The sequence below is a fragment of the Benincasa hispida genome, chromosome 4, assembly GCF_027475165.1.
Source record: "Benincasa hispida cultivar pf3 chromosome 4, pf3_genome.v1.1, whole genome shotgun sequence".
NCBI lineage: Eukaryota > Viridiplantae > Streptophyta > Magnoliopsida > Cucurbitales > Cucurbitaceae > Benincasa > Benincasa hispida.
The window spans coordinates 29,700,000-29,717,191 of NC_143481.1; the positions used below are offsets into that span (position 1 = coordinate 29,700,000).

Here is a 17,192-nt window from a genome sequence, read left to right on the forward strand (position 1 = left end):
AAACATTTTTTAAAATTATAATAGCATTTTGGCATAATCCTTCCTCCTCACCCTCGACATTTATATAGATAGAACCCCCTTTTATTGGTCTTATCAAAATAAATAAAAGAGAGAATACACTCCTAATAAAAAATGATAGAAAATCGACTTTCTAACCTCGAAGTTATGGTATGTATTTAATATAAGTTAACCTAAGAGGTTATGGTATGTATTTAATATAAGTTAACCTAAGTTGATTTTGGCTTATTCTTCATGAAATGGGTTATTAGTGGTATTTTAGCGGAAAGAAAGGAAGGGGATTTGAGGAGGGGTAAATTTTGCCCGCTACTTTTATCGCCAAAATTACGACTGCTTGAACCATCTCGTTTTCCCGAGTCGTCGTCTCTCTCGTCGTTCCTCACTCGTCCTAGACTCAGAGTATTCCCTCCGCGCTGCCTTTGCCCTATGGTGCGATCTCTTCCTGATCCAGAGTGAGTTCATCTTTTGAAGCACCGAGGAGGAAACTAAAAATGGCATTCAAGTTGGATCTACTCCTTATCACACTTGCTCTGATCCTTTCGCCTGTACTTTCCGATCTGATCTTCTCTAAGGTTGATCGTCGGGTAAGTTTCGTTAGAAGGTTTCGTACTCATCTTTTATTGATTTCAATTCCTCATTCATAATCTGTAACATCACATGCTCTCACTGTCAGCGTGTTCATGTTTGTACAGCTAACTAATGTATGCTCTCTATATGCAATTCATTGCAACCTTTTTTACAATTTCGATTTGCACTCTGCACCTTCCCTCTTGCGTTTCATACATTTTCGTAATGCTTAGGGATTTGTGTTTTGTGATAGGGTTTGGTTCTCAATTGTTTTGTGAATCCATTGATTATCATCGCTAGCTTTTAATTTTTCTTCTCTCGAATAGTGCATCGTGGCTACACTTGCGAATTCTGGAACTCCATTTCTTGATGTAATTAATTTACCTCGCAATGGTGTCGTTGACTCTATTTCTCTTCCCGCTTGCAGATTGACTTGACCTCACAAATTGTTCGCATATCTTCAACTATAAGGGTACGGTGTCTCTTGCTGCCATTTCTTTTTTCATTTTTCCTGAAATTAACATGAACTTGGAAAGGCCTAGTTTTTGATACATTCTTCGTAATGGGACACATTGTGGAAAAGTTTGCAGGATTTGTTAAATAAAATGAGTCAGTGTACGAAAGTAATGACACATTGTGGAATAGTATTGGTTATTTTAGTGGAAATTGTATTTTATATCTCCCAGTTGTCATTTACTTTTAGTTGCATACTGTTAGCTTTCTGTTAAAGTTTTCAGTTTAATTCATCATGTATTTATGTTGTAAGTGTGAGAATTATCATTTTCTTCCAAAACTGTGTTATATAACTTCTTCGTGTTGTTTCAGGTGGAAAATGAGGGGACTGATGTGGTGTCTGAAGTACTGTTAACCTTTCCGGAGGAACAAGCAAAATACTTGGCTCATGTCCAAGCAACATTGAATGAAGGAAAAGGAAAAACCAAAGGATCTGCTATAAATTTCCCCGTCGATGTTGTTTATCCCAAGGAAATGCCTCCAGCATTGAAATTTTACTCGGTGTCTCTACCAAAGGGATTAAACAAGGGCGACAGCTTAACTTTTGATGTGTTCGCTGTTTTCACTCATGTTCTGCGTCCATTCCCAGAGACAATCACTCAAGCTGATGTTCAGTTTGTAGTGTTTCTTGACAGTGCATACTTCTTGTCTCCTTATACTGTCAAGGTCCAGTCACTAAGTGTTAAATTGCCCGAAGCAAGAATTGAGTCTTATACAAAATTGGAAAATACGAAGATTCATGGTTCTGAGATCAAATATGGTCCTTATGAGAATCTTCCCCCATATTCATTTACACCCATACGCTTTCATTTTGAAAATAATAAGCCATTTCCTGTTGCTCAAGAGCTTGTCCGTGAGATAGAAATTTCTCACTGGGGCAGCATTCAAATAACAGAGCATTATAATCTTGTCCATGGTGGTGCTCAAAGTAGGGGAGAATTTTCCAGGTTTTTATCGTTTTCTTTCTTCCTTACACTAATTCTTGCAAGTCTTCGTTCTAGCAGGACATTTAACTTTGTTGCTTATTTCTGCTGCAGACTTGATTATCAGGCCAGACCTTATGCAAAAGGTGCTTCAGCATTTAGGAATCTTGTAGCAAAACTACCACCTAGAACTCATTCAGTATACTATAGAGATGAAATTGGAAACATCTCTACGTCTCATCTATGGGGTGATTCTAAGAAGGTAAAAATTTTGTTTTAGCAACGTGACGACCTCAATTATTTACCTGATTATTTTCTCAATTCTAAAATTTCAGACAGAGCTGGAGATCGAACCTAGATATCCAATGTTTGGTGGTTGGAGAACTTCTTTTACCATTGGATACAGTTTGCCACTTCAAGATTTTCTATTTCAGGGTCAGGGAAAACGTTTTCTTAACATCTCCTTTGGTTCTCCTATAAACGAAGTTGTGATTGATAGGCTTATTGTCAGGGTAATTTTCTTTCTTCCTCTATGATTATATCTTATATCCTGAAATGTGATTGATAGGATCATTTTTCTGCCCTCACAAACAGAGCCTCCTAAAATTTAGGATTTATTAGATGAAAGAAAATAAATGTTGGCATCGTTTTCCGCTGTGGCATCCTTTTCTGGTGACATTATATTGAATTTATATTGAACGTTCAGAAAATACTACGTGCAACTGCAAATTTATGGGTTAGCTACTCATCTTTTGTGCTGTATGAAGTTTTGTACCAAGACAGTGTTGCAATTTTTTATTTATCCATTTTTTAACTTGCATTTCCTTATTTTTATTCATATGGTTACTATAACTTATGAGCTTTTGTTGTCTGTTATGTTTAAGAGATGCATCCATAACTGTAAATTCCATTCAGTTTTTTCTTTTGTCCATATAATTAACTATTTTCTTTTGTATGCTTCAGGTTGTTTTACCCGAGGGCTCCAGTGATATATCTGTGTATGTTCCATTTTCTCATAAACAGTGGCATGAGGTAGGATAGATTATTGACAGAATTCTTTTATAATCTCCTTGTTTCTTTGTTGACTTTTTTTTTCCTTTCAGAAAAGATGTGTCAATTTGGTTTCTCTGAAGCTTCTTTTTGATTGTTACAGACAAAATTTTCACACTTGGACATTGAAGGTAGACCAGTGGTTGTACTGGAGAAGGAAAATGTTGTGCCAGAGCATAATCAGCATTTCCAGGTATCTGCTGTCTTTTAAATTGGATTTTATCTGATATGGATGTTCTATATCTCTGTCAATTTGGCAAAGTCATGGACGCAGTAACAATCATGCTATGAGTTGTTTCCTGTACGGTTGAATTAAAGGTTTCTCACATCTGAATTATGAAGTTTGCTCATCTCTCTTACGTTATTTGCAGGTCTACTACAAGTTCAACAGCATTTCAATGCTTAGGGAGCCTGTGATGTTGATTTTTGGATTCTTTATCCTTTTTGTCTCATGCATCATCTATATGCATTCTGACATGTCAATTTCGAAGTCTTCTGCTTCTTATTTAGCAAAACTTCAGTGGGATGAGGTAAGGAAGATAGCATTCTATGGTATTCTTTTAAGTATGTAGATGGCTTAGGCAGGGATGTAGTAGAACATGCCTTGCATTTCTGTCACTGGAATCTCACTGCCTTATTGCGTTGTCCATCTCATCTTAGGTGCAAACTGTGATTCAACAAGTTCAGACTGTTATCAACAGATGCTTAACCATACATGATAAACTAGAAGCATCATTGCGTGATCTTTCTCGAACTGGTGACGTCCAAGCATGTAAAGCAGCTCGCAAAACAGTTGATGCTTCATTGAAAGAGCTTTCAAAAGAGTTGAAGCCTTTGATATCATTCTTGCAGTCGTCCCAACAGGCCACCCAAATATTGCCCAAGGTTCAATTGCTTCTAGTTTGTCCGTATAGATTTATCCGTGAATATTATGCACCGACAAACGAAATATAGTGAACCCAAAAAAAAAAAAAAAAAAAAAAGAAAGAAAAGAAAGAAAAGAAAAAAGAACATACAAATTATAGTGTGATATTAGTTATAACCATCATGGGTCTATAGTCTAGTGGTAACTAAAGGGCATGAGTTCGATATAGGACTCAGAGGGAATGGGTTTAATCTACGATGACCACCTACCAAAGATTTAATTTCTGTTTTCTTGACACCCAAATGTCAAATGTTGTAGAGTCAGGCGTAGTTGAGGTGCACGTAAGTTGGTTCGGACGTTTGTGGATATCAAAAGATTATATATGTATATAAGATGTCTCATGTTGGCTCAAACTAAATTCCAATGTACACAAACTGATTTGCAAAGTAGGGATGCTGGTTATCATGAACAATCTATGTTAAGTATGAGGTGGTGCTGCTTGTGCAGGTGGAAGAGCTGGTGGCCAAGGAGAGGGATCTACAAGAGAGGTTGATCGTGAAACACATGACGGTGGTGGACTGCTATGAGAAGAAGCTTGGGGGGCGTGAAATTGAGAACAGGGTTGCTTCACAGCAGCAAAGAATTACATCATTAAGGCAGGAAGTTGACGATCTTCTCGAGTTCATTGATGAAATATAATGAATTGGGGAATATTGGCAGTGCTTGAATATCTTCATGACCACATAACGGCTAAGGTTGGCCACCGTCTGTTTGGGGTTCAGAATTTTGATGTGCTTTATTTAGAGAATCTGGTTACCGTTTTCTTTCTTTCTGAGATAGTCCGGTTACCTTCTAAATTATATAAACCTGTAAACTGATGAATTGCAAGGTTTTGAATTTTGATCCAATTAGAAAGAATAGACCTGGAATAGAGAGGAAGCTTTGTTTATCGAATTACTTTTTGTTTTAATTTTCGTGGGTTCATTGGTTGCTGGTTATCCGTTTTTCATTTTATTAAAGTTTTATATGAAGGGATACCTAATGGCCTGATTGCAAGGGGGTGTGGTAGGATGAACAAACTTACCTAGGATCTAATATTCTATGGGTTTCGTCGACATCCAAATATTATAGAATCATGCAGGTTATTTCGTGAGATTAGTTGAGGTATGCATTAGTTGGTCTCGAAAGAAAGAAAAAAAATGTATAAACCTTACATACCAAAAAGACTTAGATATTAAAAAAAATACTCCATTATATATTGAAAAAACACCATGACAATATTATAACACTCCCTTCTGCTGGAGATAATTTATCTCTGCTCTGCTTAAGGTTTTGATCATGGTGTCTTCACATTATCACATGAACATTAATTATCATGGAACCTTAGATTAGACGCAAGCAGTTTAATTTTCATGTCACAATTTTGTTGGGATTTTAATACTGCTATATGTTAAAAGTTGATGAATCCTTAGTTAAAAGTCGATATATACACACTATTTTACAGTGATATGGCTCTATATTTGGACAATGTATACACTCTATTTTACACAATGATATGATTATATTCTAATGGACAATGAAGTTTTTACCTAATTCAATGCTCCATTTTTTTTAAATAGTGAAAAATAAAATTATAAAAAATTCAGTTTAAAAAAGTTGTACCATAGAACAATCCAAAGCTTGATCATCTTTCTTTAGATGTAGCCCAAATAACATTTGAAAACACAATCAATTTTAGTATAACCATGAACTTTATATAAGATTCTACATCCAGACTCAACTTTTAGGTAGCACGAGGTTTTTTCTAATGCAATTTAGTGATCCACTGTAGGTAAAGATATATACCAACTTTATTAGAAGATGAGAAAGGCTTGGTCGTGTCATTGTTAAATAATTCTTTTTTTTAATGAGTTGTATATTTGGTATACATTTCTTTTATTTTAGAGTTTAAAACATTGAGATTTATGTTTTTCATTGAAGCAACCCAATCGTCCATCTTCCTCATCTCGCATGACAGTCATTGCTCGCCTTCTTAGTTGTTGCATTTCTCTTGTCCATCTCTCTTCAGCCCATGGTGTCTTCCGTACTCTCGTTCTCTTCGATTTTCTGTAATAACCAGTCTTTCTTTGTTCCTAATCTCTCATTTTCCAACTATTCCTTTTGTTAGCCATCAAAACAACCTATAAGACCCAACTCAACCTAACCTAATAAAATATAAAAGCTGAATTTGGGTTAGGTTGCTACATCTAACAAAGTTGATGGTGTTGAAAACCCACCAATAACTATAATGTACAACTATATGAGTGTGTATAAGGGATATATTTCCCTTTTTAGATGGGTTAAAAATCAATTTTGGTCGGTAAACTTTCACTAAAGTAAGAATTTATACCTTCAAATTTAGTTTGTAACGATTCAATCTCATAATTCTAAATTTATAATAATTTATTCTATATATTTTAATAATTATCAATTTAGTCTTTACACTTTACAATTTGTAGCGATTTAGTCCTTATCATGAAAACTACTATTAAGATTTAATAAAATTCTTACACATGTAAATTGATAACTAATCTAGGGACAAACGTCTTTATATATAAAAACTAAACCATTACATAATAAAATTGACAAATAAATTTGATGAGGTTTTTTATTATATGGACTAAAATGTTATAAATCTGAATCTACAAAGATTAAATTATTATAAATTTGAATGTATACAACTAAACTTGTTGCATTTAATAATTCAATGGCTAAATTATTTCAATTTTGAAAGTCTAAGAAATAAATCGTTACTCATTTGAAAGTTGACTCAGAGTGGCTTTTAACCTTTAAAAAATGTAAAAAGTAAAATAAAAAAATAAAAAGAGGGGAAAAAAACGCAACTTTGTCTTGGTCCTATTTATAAGTTAATTTCAATAAAAAAAACTATAATTTTAGAGTGCGTTTGGAATACATTTTCAAGTATTTTATTTAAAAAATAAGTCATCTTAGAAGAAATTGGAGTGTTTGGCTCTTACCCAAAATAGTTTCTACATTTTAATAAGTTTTTATCAAAAGTGTTTAAATAAAAATGAGTTTTTTTTTTTAAAAAAATATTTATTTCTCAAGTCAATACATTTAAATGTATTTGAAATATATTTTCAAGTGTTTAATTTAAAAATAAGTCGTTCTTGATGAAACTCGACAATTACTCAAAATAGCTTTTTAAGTATTAGGGCTCATTTGGATTGAGTTGAAAAAAATATTTTTAAAAAACTCATTTTTATTTAAATATTTTTAACAAAATTGTTGAAAATATAAAAACTATTTTGACTAGTTAACAAACATTCTAATCTTTTCTAAAATGACTTCTTTTTTAAATTAAATATTTGAAAATGCATTCTAAATAAATTTTTATCCTAATTATTAAAAAAAATGAACTTTTGGGTTTTTTAGTCGATCCAAACGGAGTTAGCCTCCAAAACAGATTGGGTAAAAGATAAAATTCTGTGGGAAGTGCTCAACAGGCAGAGCCATGGGAGCTTGGGGTTTATGAGTTGTAGGGATACCATTCCACATTGAAATTCAGTGCACTTCCATCTTCTCTTTCGTTTTCACTTCTCTTTTCTTCACCGATGGATACTTCTTTCAGATACGGCGGAGACTCCAGAGCCTTAAGAATCCACGCCAAGGAGAAGATTTCTCTCGACTCCAACATTTTCTTGGAGGTAAACCATTTGCTTCTCTAACATTCGCACTTAAAGCCCTTTTTTTCCTTTTCATTTCCCATGTGCGATTCTCGCTGTACTGTTACTGCCCAAAATATAATCACTGTCATCCCTCTTATCTGCTTGTATTTTGCCAATTTCCCAAGCGTGTGCTGATTTAGAAGAATAATGGATTTAACAGACCTTACTTCTAATCGAGTTACATTGTTCTTTTCCTCTAGGTTCATGGCGAGCTTGATACAAGAATTGGAGAACCGAGTCTACTTGCTGCTTCCGTGAGACAATTTTACCCGGATGTAAGGTTTTCTTGGTAATCAATTCACTTTGTGCAACTCTCTGTTTTTCTGTTTGTTGTTGTTGTTATGGTTTTCTAAATTAAATGCAGTTGTCTGCAAGCGCGGCTTTAGGAGTTCAGTATGACAAATATAAGAAACTTCATTATCTTGCTCGTGGGAAAATGTCTTTTCCTGTGACAACTAATGATTCGTTGAAATTTACTATTAAAGGGCGATCTTATCTTGACAAGGATTTTAAGCAGGTTAGTGATGCCTGATTGTATCTCAGAAGGACACAGAAAAACAAAAAAACATGTGTGAACTTGATATTTTGTTTTGTTTTCCTTCGGAACCAACTTTGTTCCATTGTTTTCTTCGCAGACTAAGTACAAAGGAGCTGCTGAATTTTGTTTGGATGTATTAAATTTTCAAAAGGAGCAAGATGTAAGAGTCAAAGTAGGATATGAAGTGTTCGAGAAGGTAGAGTTAATTTACCCTTTTCTGTCTTTTAATGTGGTCAGTTCAATTCATATGTCTTATCTTACATAAAATAACTACATTTTCTTTCCATAATAGATTTTATTTGATTGTCTCTTTGTTATGTCATGATTTATTATCTTGTAGATCTTCTCTAAGAAAGAAAAAGTAAGAACAATTTAACACTTAAAAATGCAGCTTAGAAGCTCCCTTCACATATTCTCCACCTTGTCCTTGGTAGTTGGTACTGAACCTAGGAATGAAATGTTGGATTATGGGGCCTTGAGGCAAGGGACACTCTGTCTCTTTTTCCACTTTGGCTGTTGATTGGGCTTAGATGGCTGTTGAACAGGGGCCAATCTGATTAAAGAAAGAATTGAGTATTCGGGGAGGCATCATGTTCATATAAAAACTTCTAAAAATGGCATAATCTTGTTTTATCATGAGCAATAAAAAAAAAATGGTTGAGGACTGTTCCAAACTTAATACCTATTATGTTACCATGAAGCTCTTTCATAGTAGAGGAAGTTGCCCACTTTAACCTTAGACATCCCGATGCACATATGTAAACAAAGCTGAAATTTGGAGTTAGAGAAGATATTTAACCAATCCACCCTCTGAACTTCAAAGATTGTAGATTGACCCTTGCTTGAGTTGTCCTCCCCTCCCCAATGAATCCTTCAAAAAGAAACACAAAATTATTATTCAAAATGTCTTGCTAACTGACTACTATTATTGAGCATGACATCCAAGACTTTCTTGTGGATCGTTGAATAAAGCAAATGTTTGTCATCTGGTCAGTAAGAAGACAGTCTCTTATTAGATGCAAAGCCCTGTCTTTACATTATAAAAGGTAATGGGGTAAAAGTGGTTTTTAGACAGGCCAGGGGAGAAAGGATTCTAGGGTGTGGAGGCCCAATCCTTTGAACTTTGAAGGGATCCTTGTGTAACTCCTTTTTTTACGTAGGCTTTTTGATCCTTCTCCATTAGGCGAGTCGATTTTTCTGCTCGTTGGAGGATTGAGATCACTAGGAAAGTTCAGTTCTTTATCTGGAAAGTTTTACATGGAAAAGTTAACACCATGGATTGCCTTGCAAGGAAGATACGCTTGTTAGTTAGTCTATTTTGCTATATTCTCTGTTGGAAGGTCAAGGAAGACTTGAATCACATTTTTTTGGAGATGTGAGTTTCCGTGAGTTGTGTGGAGTGACTTCTTTCAGAACTTTTGGTTTCTCGCTAGTGTGGCATGGGAGAGTTGTGATATGATCGGGGGTTCCTCCTCCATCCTCCCTTTCATGAGAAGGGTCGTTTTTTTATATTGAATGTGGCATATTTGGACTTCTTTCTTTTCCACTCTGCAACCTTAATCATGCATTCATTTCTTACAACCTTTACTAAACGGCTAAAAGCATCTGCCACCATAGTGAAACGTATGATATGGGAACTCTTTTCCAAATCCCTCTAATAGCCTTTATTTTCCCCCTTGGGTCTCCCAATAATCATACTGGAGAAATTTGAGATGGATAAGCAACCCTTAATCCAAGAAGGCCATCTACTCGAAAGGCACTTCAGCTCTAGAATCTAACCAAGAAAAACTCAATCCACCTTATCATTCGTCTTCTCGAAGTCAAATCTTTATAATGTACCCTGTACGATTAAATAGTCAGCACTCAACATTTTGATTTAACAGCACTTCAGTTGGGAGGTTCTTGTGACGAAAAATCAAAATTTTGTTGATGGTTGGGTTGTGAAATCCTATAGGAAGCCAAACTGATTTGCGTGTGAGGGTTTTTTGCCTTTTAATAGGTCAATATTGAATGAATATGGAATATGTTCAGCCCAAGTCATATCTTTTACCGGAGGAGGTTTCTATTTTGGTGGAAGAAATTGGTAGAGACTAGAGATGTTTCATTTTGACCTCCCTCTTTATAGTTTGCTAAAAGTTATGGATTTTCTTGGGAAGGGTTTTTGGTTTCCGCTTCAAGGGACAAGGATACAACCACATAGTTTAGAATGGTTTTGGTGGGTTCCATCTAGCAGTTTGGATTTGGTGGAATACAAGAATTCTTCATGAGGTTGATTACCTCGCTGGAGTTCGGCTGGAGTTCGACTTAGTTTTATTAACTCACCAGAAAGCTCATTCCATTTCCGGCGAGTGAGGATGGTGTGATGAAGGACGGCTGCAAATGATGTTAGAAAAGAAAAGGGGAAATGAAAAATAAAGTTTTGAAAATGCCACATAAACCAAAATTTCATATAAAATTAATAAAATTCGTTCAAATGTGTTACCTCAACCATGTCGCATCATATTTCTATTAGTCAACCAATGGTCACACAAGAACATTAACCAATGTAGATTGATATGATCTTTAATCTCATTTGACTTCAATTAGCATATGTTTTTTCCCCACCTTTCTAGTTTAAGCCTGTGGTTATTATATATATCATTCCTGACATGACAGCATTACATTTGGATTATCGAGCAATTACTGGTCTGTTTTGCATTGTTCTATATTGAAAATTTCACTTTATTTCACCACTTCCATACAGATACCATACGTTCAGATCAGGGAAAATAACTGGACACTGAATGCAGACATCAACGGTAGATGGAATGTGAGATTCGATTGGTGAACTTTCTCCTTCATAAATAGTAGTTTTGGCTGCGGGATTCCTTTCTGAGATATGTATTTACCTTCATATCCATTGTTTCTATTCCGATTAGCATTGTCTCAACAATTTTCTGATGAATTGATACATCTTGCAAATCCTTTATAATAATTGTTTCTATCACTTAATTTTATGTAAGTTTCATGCAACTCTTATAATATAGTCGGGGAGTTAGAAAATTATGATGCCAAAATGCCATTTTATTAGTCACAACTTTTGTTCACTGGTGAGGCATCTATAATACAAAATATATGTACTCCAACTTATGTTAAATTAAAATCAAACCAATGAAAATTAAGAGGAAAGAAAACAGCTTATAAGAATCAAAACCAATCACAATCTCCAATACATTGGTGCATACAAAGTACATAAACTTAAACCAAAATTCAAAATAGGAAAAGAATTTGTGCTTGCTGCGTTCCTCTTGTTCATCCTTTCTTCATGCCAGCAGCAAGGAGCAGATATGCTTCCAATCTGGGAAGCAACAGGAAGTTTCTGTAGGGAGTCAAGACTGCCAATTTGCATCATCCTCAACTCAATTATTAGTACCTTTTGCAGCTTGTCTCGCACCGACAGAGAAGAACTCTGCAATGACCTCGAGGGGCATGCCTTTGGTTTCTGGGACTTTCAAGTAGACAAAAATCCATGAAATTATACACACGACGGCGTAAATGCCAAAGACACCTGCTAGACCTATTGCACTGAGCATCACAGGCAGAGAATAGGTTACAATTATATCACCAATCCAGAAAACCATTGCACATATTGCAATGCAGAGGCCACGGACTCTTGTTGGGAAAATTTCCGAGCAGAGGATGTTTGGGATTGGTCCATATGCCATGACAAAGATGCAAAAGTAAACAACCACACATATGGTCGAAATTGCTGCATTGACGATAGTGCTCACTGTAACAAGCTCGAACACGACGAGAATGAGGAGTGATACTATTAGCACAGGGATGGTAGCGAGTAAGAGCCGCCTACATAAGAGCTATGTTAGCTTGAATTTGATAAATAAACTTGAAATACATATGTACTTGTAACAAAATGTTGGCATGTTGCAAGCTAGTATGCTTTTGTTTACATTGACGAGGCTCTAAAATGGTGAATATTCAACAATTTCGAGTTAATAATAGACAAAATTCAACAATTTCATAAAATATTGTTTCTCTCTCTCTCTCTCCTTTTTTTTTTAAAAAAAAAATAATAATAAACGAGAGATAGTGTAGTTATGTCATTGTTTGATCTACCTTTCAAAATTTGATTATAAATAAGAATATTTAAAATTAGGTGAAAAACATGGTTATCAAATGGGATATTGAAGATATTATGGAAAGAAAAGAATATTTTAAGACATTATAGGGAAGAAAATATTAAAACTACCTTCTGCCTGAAATATCCATGAGTCTCATTGCCACACCTATACAGGGAAGCATCAGGAAGGTTGTGAATGCACTAATCAGGAATGATGCAGATTCAGAACCAATCCCCATATTTGAAAGCAAAACTTCAACACCTGCTTCTTCAAGAATTTGAGGAGTGTAGTAAAGAACACCATTGATCCCAGAAAACTGCAAGTTAGTTTGAAAAACAGACATGTAAGAGATTCAATTGATTGCTTCGAGGTTAAACATAATAAAATCAAACTGCAAGAGAAAGAACAGGGGAAGATGATTTAACATGGTTTTAGCAAGTTGAAACCAAGTTTTGCCTCTATATTCACTTGAAACCAGCAAGAAAATGATGTGCGCTAACATGTAAAATGAATAGCAAGTATTTTAGTACCTGCTGAAGAATCTGAATTCCAATTCCTACAATTAAAGCATGCTTAACGCCTGGTTCGAGTAGAGCAGACCATATTGGAGTCTTTGTAACAGTTTCAGATGGATGAACCATTGCAGGGCCGACCGGGTGTTGATCTTTAAGCTCTTTCGAGAAAAGAGCAGGCTGGCTGACCAATGCTGCAGCCTGGATGACTTCACCTTCAGCATGGACATCTTCACCAGGAAGTGAAAGAATAGATCCACGTCGGGACCCGGGAATATCCTCTTGGTGCAAGTAAATACGTTTGAATCCTCCCTCCTTTCCGTCCTCTCCTTTTTCAGACCATTTCCATGCCAACTGCCAGCCCCCACCAATCCCAGTATTACTGACTGCCTCGACATTTCCTTGCATGAGACTGCTGTGGCGTCTCACGCTGAAGATACTACCATGGGAAGGAGGAGGGACAATGTCTTTATCCATGCTGGTTGTTTGACGCGAAATCAATGGACTATGCAGATTGTCATCTGAGTCCACTCCACCAGCCTCTGATGTATAGTCATCTCCTCTCTGGCTCTCCTCGTCCCACTGCTCGTGTTTCACATGAGGTTCGGCTGTGCTGAACATGCTGCCGAAATTCGGAAAGATCATGCTTCCAGACTCGGGGAGCTTCTCATGAACACTACCGAAAAGGGTGACGAGCGGGTCCATAAGCATACTTCTATTGATCAAACTTCCTTGCCGGGATGCAAGTGCGAGAGAACTCTGTCCTGTGACAGGCTTAGCAACCCAAGATAGGCCTTCTCCAGGTCCATATAACTTGATTTTATCTTTCTGATCAGCTATGTCCCCATCAAATTCTTCGGCAGGACCTATTATATACTCTTCTATGGATGTCTCACCCCCGATCCCAAGACCTTCAACCAGCAAAGCCATCTCACCTGTTGAGGAAGACTTGTAAGAAAATAATGGCTATGGAATTTTGAATGTATATGAAACTACATCATTCAATATACAAACTCAAAGTATTCATTTCTAAAACAAATCATCATAGTTCCTAGTAACACTGCAGTGCAAGCTGTCTGTACAAGATTTTCAGAAGGCCAATACAAAGATGTTCACATGTCTTTACTTTTCAGGTTCTTGATGCCATCAAGAAAAGCAATAAATAATCAAATCAGAAATATTATAAACATGCCAAGGCAGTTAAGAAAGGAGTTGTTCTCTAAAGCTAAAGCAATATCCTAGTAAACTTGATCCACGTCATGCACTCTTCAATATATAATCTGTAACGCTATCATGGAGCCTAAACTAGACCGATTCTGGACTTACTGACTTCATCTAGCTTTCATATGAAAAAATTTGACAGGTCTCAACATTTACTACTTTCTTCTCATACACAACTTCCTGAATATCTCACATTATCGAACTTACGGTTGCATATTCAAAATTTTGTCAGTTAACTACCTGGCTAATGGCATGGTGTAAGCATTTGAATTATAGTGTGGTAAGAAAATAAAGGACTCACAACACAAAAGACTAACATAAGCAAAGCAACCATTAAAAGCAGAAACAAAAACAATGCTAGGGGAATATGAAAATAAATTAATAAAAAAATCTCAGTTCTCATGTGTGTATGACTATAACAATCTATTAAAGGGCACACAGCTAATAGACCACAGAAAATCAGAAATCAAATAAAGAATAAAAATATGAACCTGAAACATCCTCTATGCCACGGAGTCTCTGAAGAACCTTTTTTGCCTCGAGCATCTTCCCTTTACTAACCAGCCACCGAGGAGATTCAGGCAAGAAAAACACGGTTAGTATAAAATAGAGGACCGACGGGATCGAGAGAACTCCAAGCATTAACCTCCAGCTCGGTGAGACTGACAACGACATGTAAAATACCATACAGTAGGATATGAACATGCCACCTGATCCAGTAAACTGTGGGAGAGTATTCAACAATCCTCTTATTTCTGATGGGGCAGTTTCAGAAATATAAACAGGAACAAGAGTGACAGCAAGACCAATCCCAAATCCATCCAACAACCTAGCTATGCAGAGTACCAACACATTAGGCGACCACAACATGATCGAACCACTTAAAATATAAAGCAGTGATGACAGAATCAGCATCGGACGTCGACCGACCCAATCTGATACCGGTCCTGAGCACGTCGTGATGATTGTGGCTCCAATGAGAGATATGGCCACTATAAGACCTTCCACTGAAGAACTGAGGACTATGTCTTTCTTGATGTAAACCATAGCCCCTGATAGAGAGAAAACCATGAATAAAGTTTCCAATGAAAGGATGAAGCAACAAGAGCATGACACTGAGAGAAATACAAATAATGAAAGAAGTTATGGTGAAGGAGGGAGTACCAGCGATGGTGGCATTATCCCATCCTTGTAGAAAGTTTCCAATGGAAGCAGCAAGAGCTACTAGCACAGCTCCCTTCATTTATTCGATTCAAGCTCCAATGGAGTCAGGAAGTCTCCAAGTTAATAGCTAGCTCTATCTAACACCTGCAACTCCCAAGCAGAGAGAAGAAAGGAGAGAAAGATGTGAAGTTCAAAGAAGAGAAGGCAACTATTGGACAACAGATCTCAGTGAATCAATCATCAAGCCCTTTATCCCCCTTTAGCCTATGAATCTCCAAAAATCAACAAAACTACACACTCTGCTCACCAATTGAACTTCAAATGAAAACTTCAAGAATCAATTGAAAAGCAAAACAAACTGGGCTGAAAACAGTAAACTCCAAGGCAATGGTCATTACCGCCCAATTGTAAAGGAAATTAAGATTGTTTACTCAAAAAGGTGAGCTCAGAAGAGAGAAAAAGGAGACAGGAGAGGGAATGGGATAGAGACAGGAAAGATAACATATTACAGGTGGAAAAACACATAAGGACAAAGGGGTTGAAATGGGGAATAGTCTGGAAAGACAGAGAGTAGACGGTGAAAAGGCTCAGTAATCTTTCTTTCTGTGAATGAAAGCACTATGAACTGGCTAGTTGGACTGATTATTGGGAATATAGACAAAACTCTCTCTTTCTTCTGTTTTCGTTATTAATTTTCTCTCTGTCTCTCGTCAACAAGCTTCAGATGCCATTTTTTAATCATTATTATACTAATAATTAGCACTTGAAAGACAGTGTGGTATGTGGGATCGATCCGATCGACCAACTTTATGAAAATAACAATAAAAAAAAGTAAAGGGGGGAAAGAAAGAAAGAAAGAAAGAAATAATGAATCAATCAATCACTCAAGAACAGCACTTCCCATTTCTCATTCACCTCTTTTATCTCATTCTACAGCTCTATCTCTTATGGTCCACACACACATGCGTAGTGATTTGACCAAGTTCGAATCAAATTCGAGCAGAAATTGGAAGTGGGTTTGTTTGAAATGTGTCAAATCTCTCACCCTTTCCTTCGTTTCGTACATACATACAGAGATGACAAAAGATTCTGATTCCCATGTGAAGAACTAATTCTGAAATCGAATTAAAACGAAACCCTCCTACTATATTCAATCATTTCCCTTAAAAACTGAAGATAGTACTAAAAAAATAGTGGGTTACAGAGAATAAATTCAAACAATAAGAAGAAAAAAAAGTGAACCTTGAAGATTTGATGGAGATGAAGATCCAGAGTCCAAGTTGGAAAGTAAGTTTACTAGTAAAAACAACACCTGGGTTTTGCTACTGATAAAGGGGTATCGACAAACAAGAGCTTTTTTTTCATATAGTTTATTAGCTTCTTCCTTTTTGCTAAAATGGGTCTCTCTTTTTTCTCCTGAAATTTTGGATTCAGAAAGAACCCACAAAAAAAAAAGAAGAGAACAAAAAGAATATTAAAAAGAAAGAAGAAAACAGAGTGGAAGTGATTAAAAGAGAGAAAAATGGTTGAGGATCCAGATTTGGTTGAGGATTCTTGAAACAAAATCAATGGACAAAATGAATATATAAATTAGGTAATGTGGGGGTGGAGATTGATTAATCATCATTAAATTAAATGCAGAATATGAAATTATGAATCATTTCAGAGTGTGTGTACAGTCACATCTTACATGGAGGATCCACGTGACCACTCCCTTGAAGTTGTCGTTTCAACTCTCTTCAAAATAAATTGTTTTTTTTCCAGTTCTTTGTTAAATCGTTAGCTTGATTCCTAATCATTCAAAATTGTGCTTGTTTAGTAATCAAAATGGTAAGTTAGTCTCTAAACTTTCCTTTCTTAAGTGCAATAACTATACTTTCATCTTTGTATTAAGTTGGATAATCATTTAATTTCTTTTATTTTTTTTAAAATTAAGTTTATACACCTTCATTCAACCGGTAAGTTGTTTACTTTA

At 35.9% G+C, this 17,192-nt stretch overlaps 3 protein-coding genes across 5 annotated transcripts; 2 read left to right on the forward strand and 1 right to left on the reverse strand.

The window, feature by feature from the left end:
- Positions 1 to 240: 240 nt before the first annotated feature.
- Positions 241 to 4,890, forward strand: LOC120076349 (Ribophorin I). Its single transcript, XM_039030156.2, has 10 exons — positions 241 to 602; positions 1,013 to 1,057; positions 1,411 to 2,045; positions 2,136 to 2,283; positions 2,357 to 2,533; positions 2,985 to 3,053; positions 3,175 to 3,264; positions 3,443 to 3,601; positions 3,732 to 3,956; positions 4,444 to 4,890. Exons 1-10 carry the CDS (start codon positions 510 to 512, stop codon positions 4,633 to 4,635), a joined length of 1,833 nt encoding a protein of 610 aa, XP_038886084.1. The 5' UTR covers positions 241 to 509; the 3' UTR covers positions 4,636 to 4,890.
- Positions 4,891 to 7,355: 2,465 nt separating this feature from the next.
- LOC120075525 (outer envelope pore 21B-like protein) lies at positions 7,356 to 11,203 on the forward strand. Its single transcript, XM_039029003.2, has 5 exons — positions 7,356 to 7,643; positions 7,865 to 7,939; positions 8,029 to 8,181; positions 8,300 to 8,398; positions 10,946 to 11,203. The coding sequence occupies exons 1-5, from the start codon at positions 7,551 to 7,553 to the stop codon at positions 11,027 to 11,029; spliced, it is 504 nt and encodes a 167-aa protein (XP_038884931.1). The 5' UTR covers positions 7,356 to 7,550; the 3' UTR covers positions 11,030 to 11,203.
- A 156-nt stretch (positions 11,204 to 11,359) lies between these two features.
- Positions 11,360 to 16,845, reverse strand: LOC120075524 (monosaccharide-sensing protein 2-like). 3 transcript variants are annotated; one of them, XM_039029000.2, is made up of 6 exons: positions 16,460 to 16,845; positions 15,218 to 15,361; positions 14,545 to 15,105; positions 12,851 to 13,767; positions 12,449 to 12,636; positions 11,360 to 12,045 (listed from the first exon to the last, which is right to left on the reverse strand). In XM_039029000.2, exons 2-6 carry the CDS (start codon positions 15,294 to 15,296, stop codon positions 11,601 to 11,603), a joined length of 2,190 nt encoding a protein of 729 aa, XP_038884928.2. In that variant the 5' UTR covers positions 15,297 to 15,361; positions 16,460 to 16,845; the 3' UTR covers positions 11,360 to 11,600. The 3 variants fall into 3 exon arrangements, with proteins under 3 accessions (XP_038884928.2, XP_038884930.2, XP_038884929.2); XM_039029002.2 differs by lacking the exon at positions 16,460 to 16,845 and adding an exon at positions 15,616 to 15,947; XM_039029001.2 differs by lacking the exon at positions 16,460 to 16,845 and adding an exon at positions 15,525 to 15,730.
- Positions 16,846 to 17,192: the final 347 nt, after the last annotated feature.

Bases quoted from the DNA above. Each gene is read 5' to 3' on its own strand.
- LOC120076349 (XM_039030156.2), top strand. From the start codon at position 510: ATGGCATTCAAGTTGGATCTACTCCTTATCACACTTGCTCTGATCCTT. The intron at 3,054-3,174 runs GTAGGATAGATT...TGATTGTTACAG, and splicing joins CTCATAAACAGTGGCATGAG to ACAAAATTTTCACACTTGGA. The intron at 3,957-4,443 runs GTTCAATTGCTT...CTGCTTGTGCAG, and splicing joins CCACCCAAATATTGCCCAAG to GTGGAAGAGCTGGTGGCCAA.
- LOC120075525 (XM_039029003.2), top strand. From the start codon at position 7,551: ATGGATACTTCTTTCAGATACGGCGGAGACTCCAGAGCCTTAAGAATC. The intron at 8,182-8,299 runs GTTAGTGATGCC...TTTTCTTCGCAG, and splicing joins TTGACAAGGATTTTAAGCAG to ACTAAGTACAAAGGAGCTGC. The intron at 8,399-10,945 runs GTAGAGTTAATT...ACTTCCATACAG, and splicing joins GATATGAAGTGTTCGAGAAG to ATACCATACGTTCAGATCAG.
- LOC120075524 (XM_039029000.2), bottom strand. From the start codon at position 15,296: ATGAAGGGAGCTGTGCTAGTAGCTCTTGCTGCTTCCATTGGAAACTTT. The intron at 15,106-15,217 runs GTACTCCCTCCT...TCTCTCTATCAG, and splicing joins GGATAATGCCACCATCGCTG to GGGCTATGGTTTACATCAAG. The intron at 12,637-12,850 runs GTACTAAAATAC...ACTAACTTGCAG, and splicing joins GAATTCAGATTCTTCAGCAG to TTTTCTGGGATCAATGGTGT.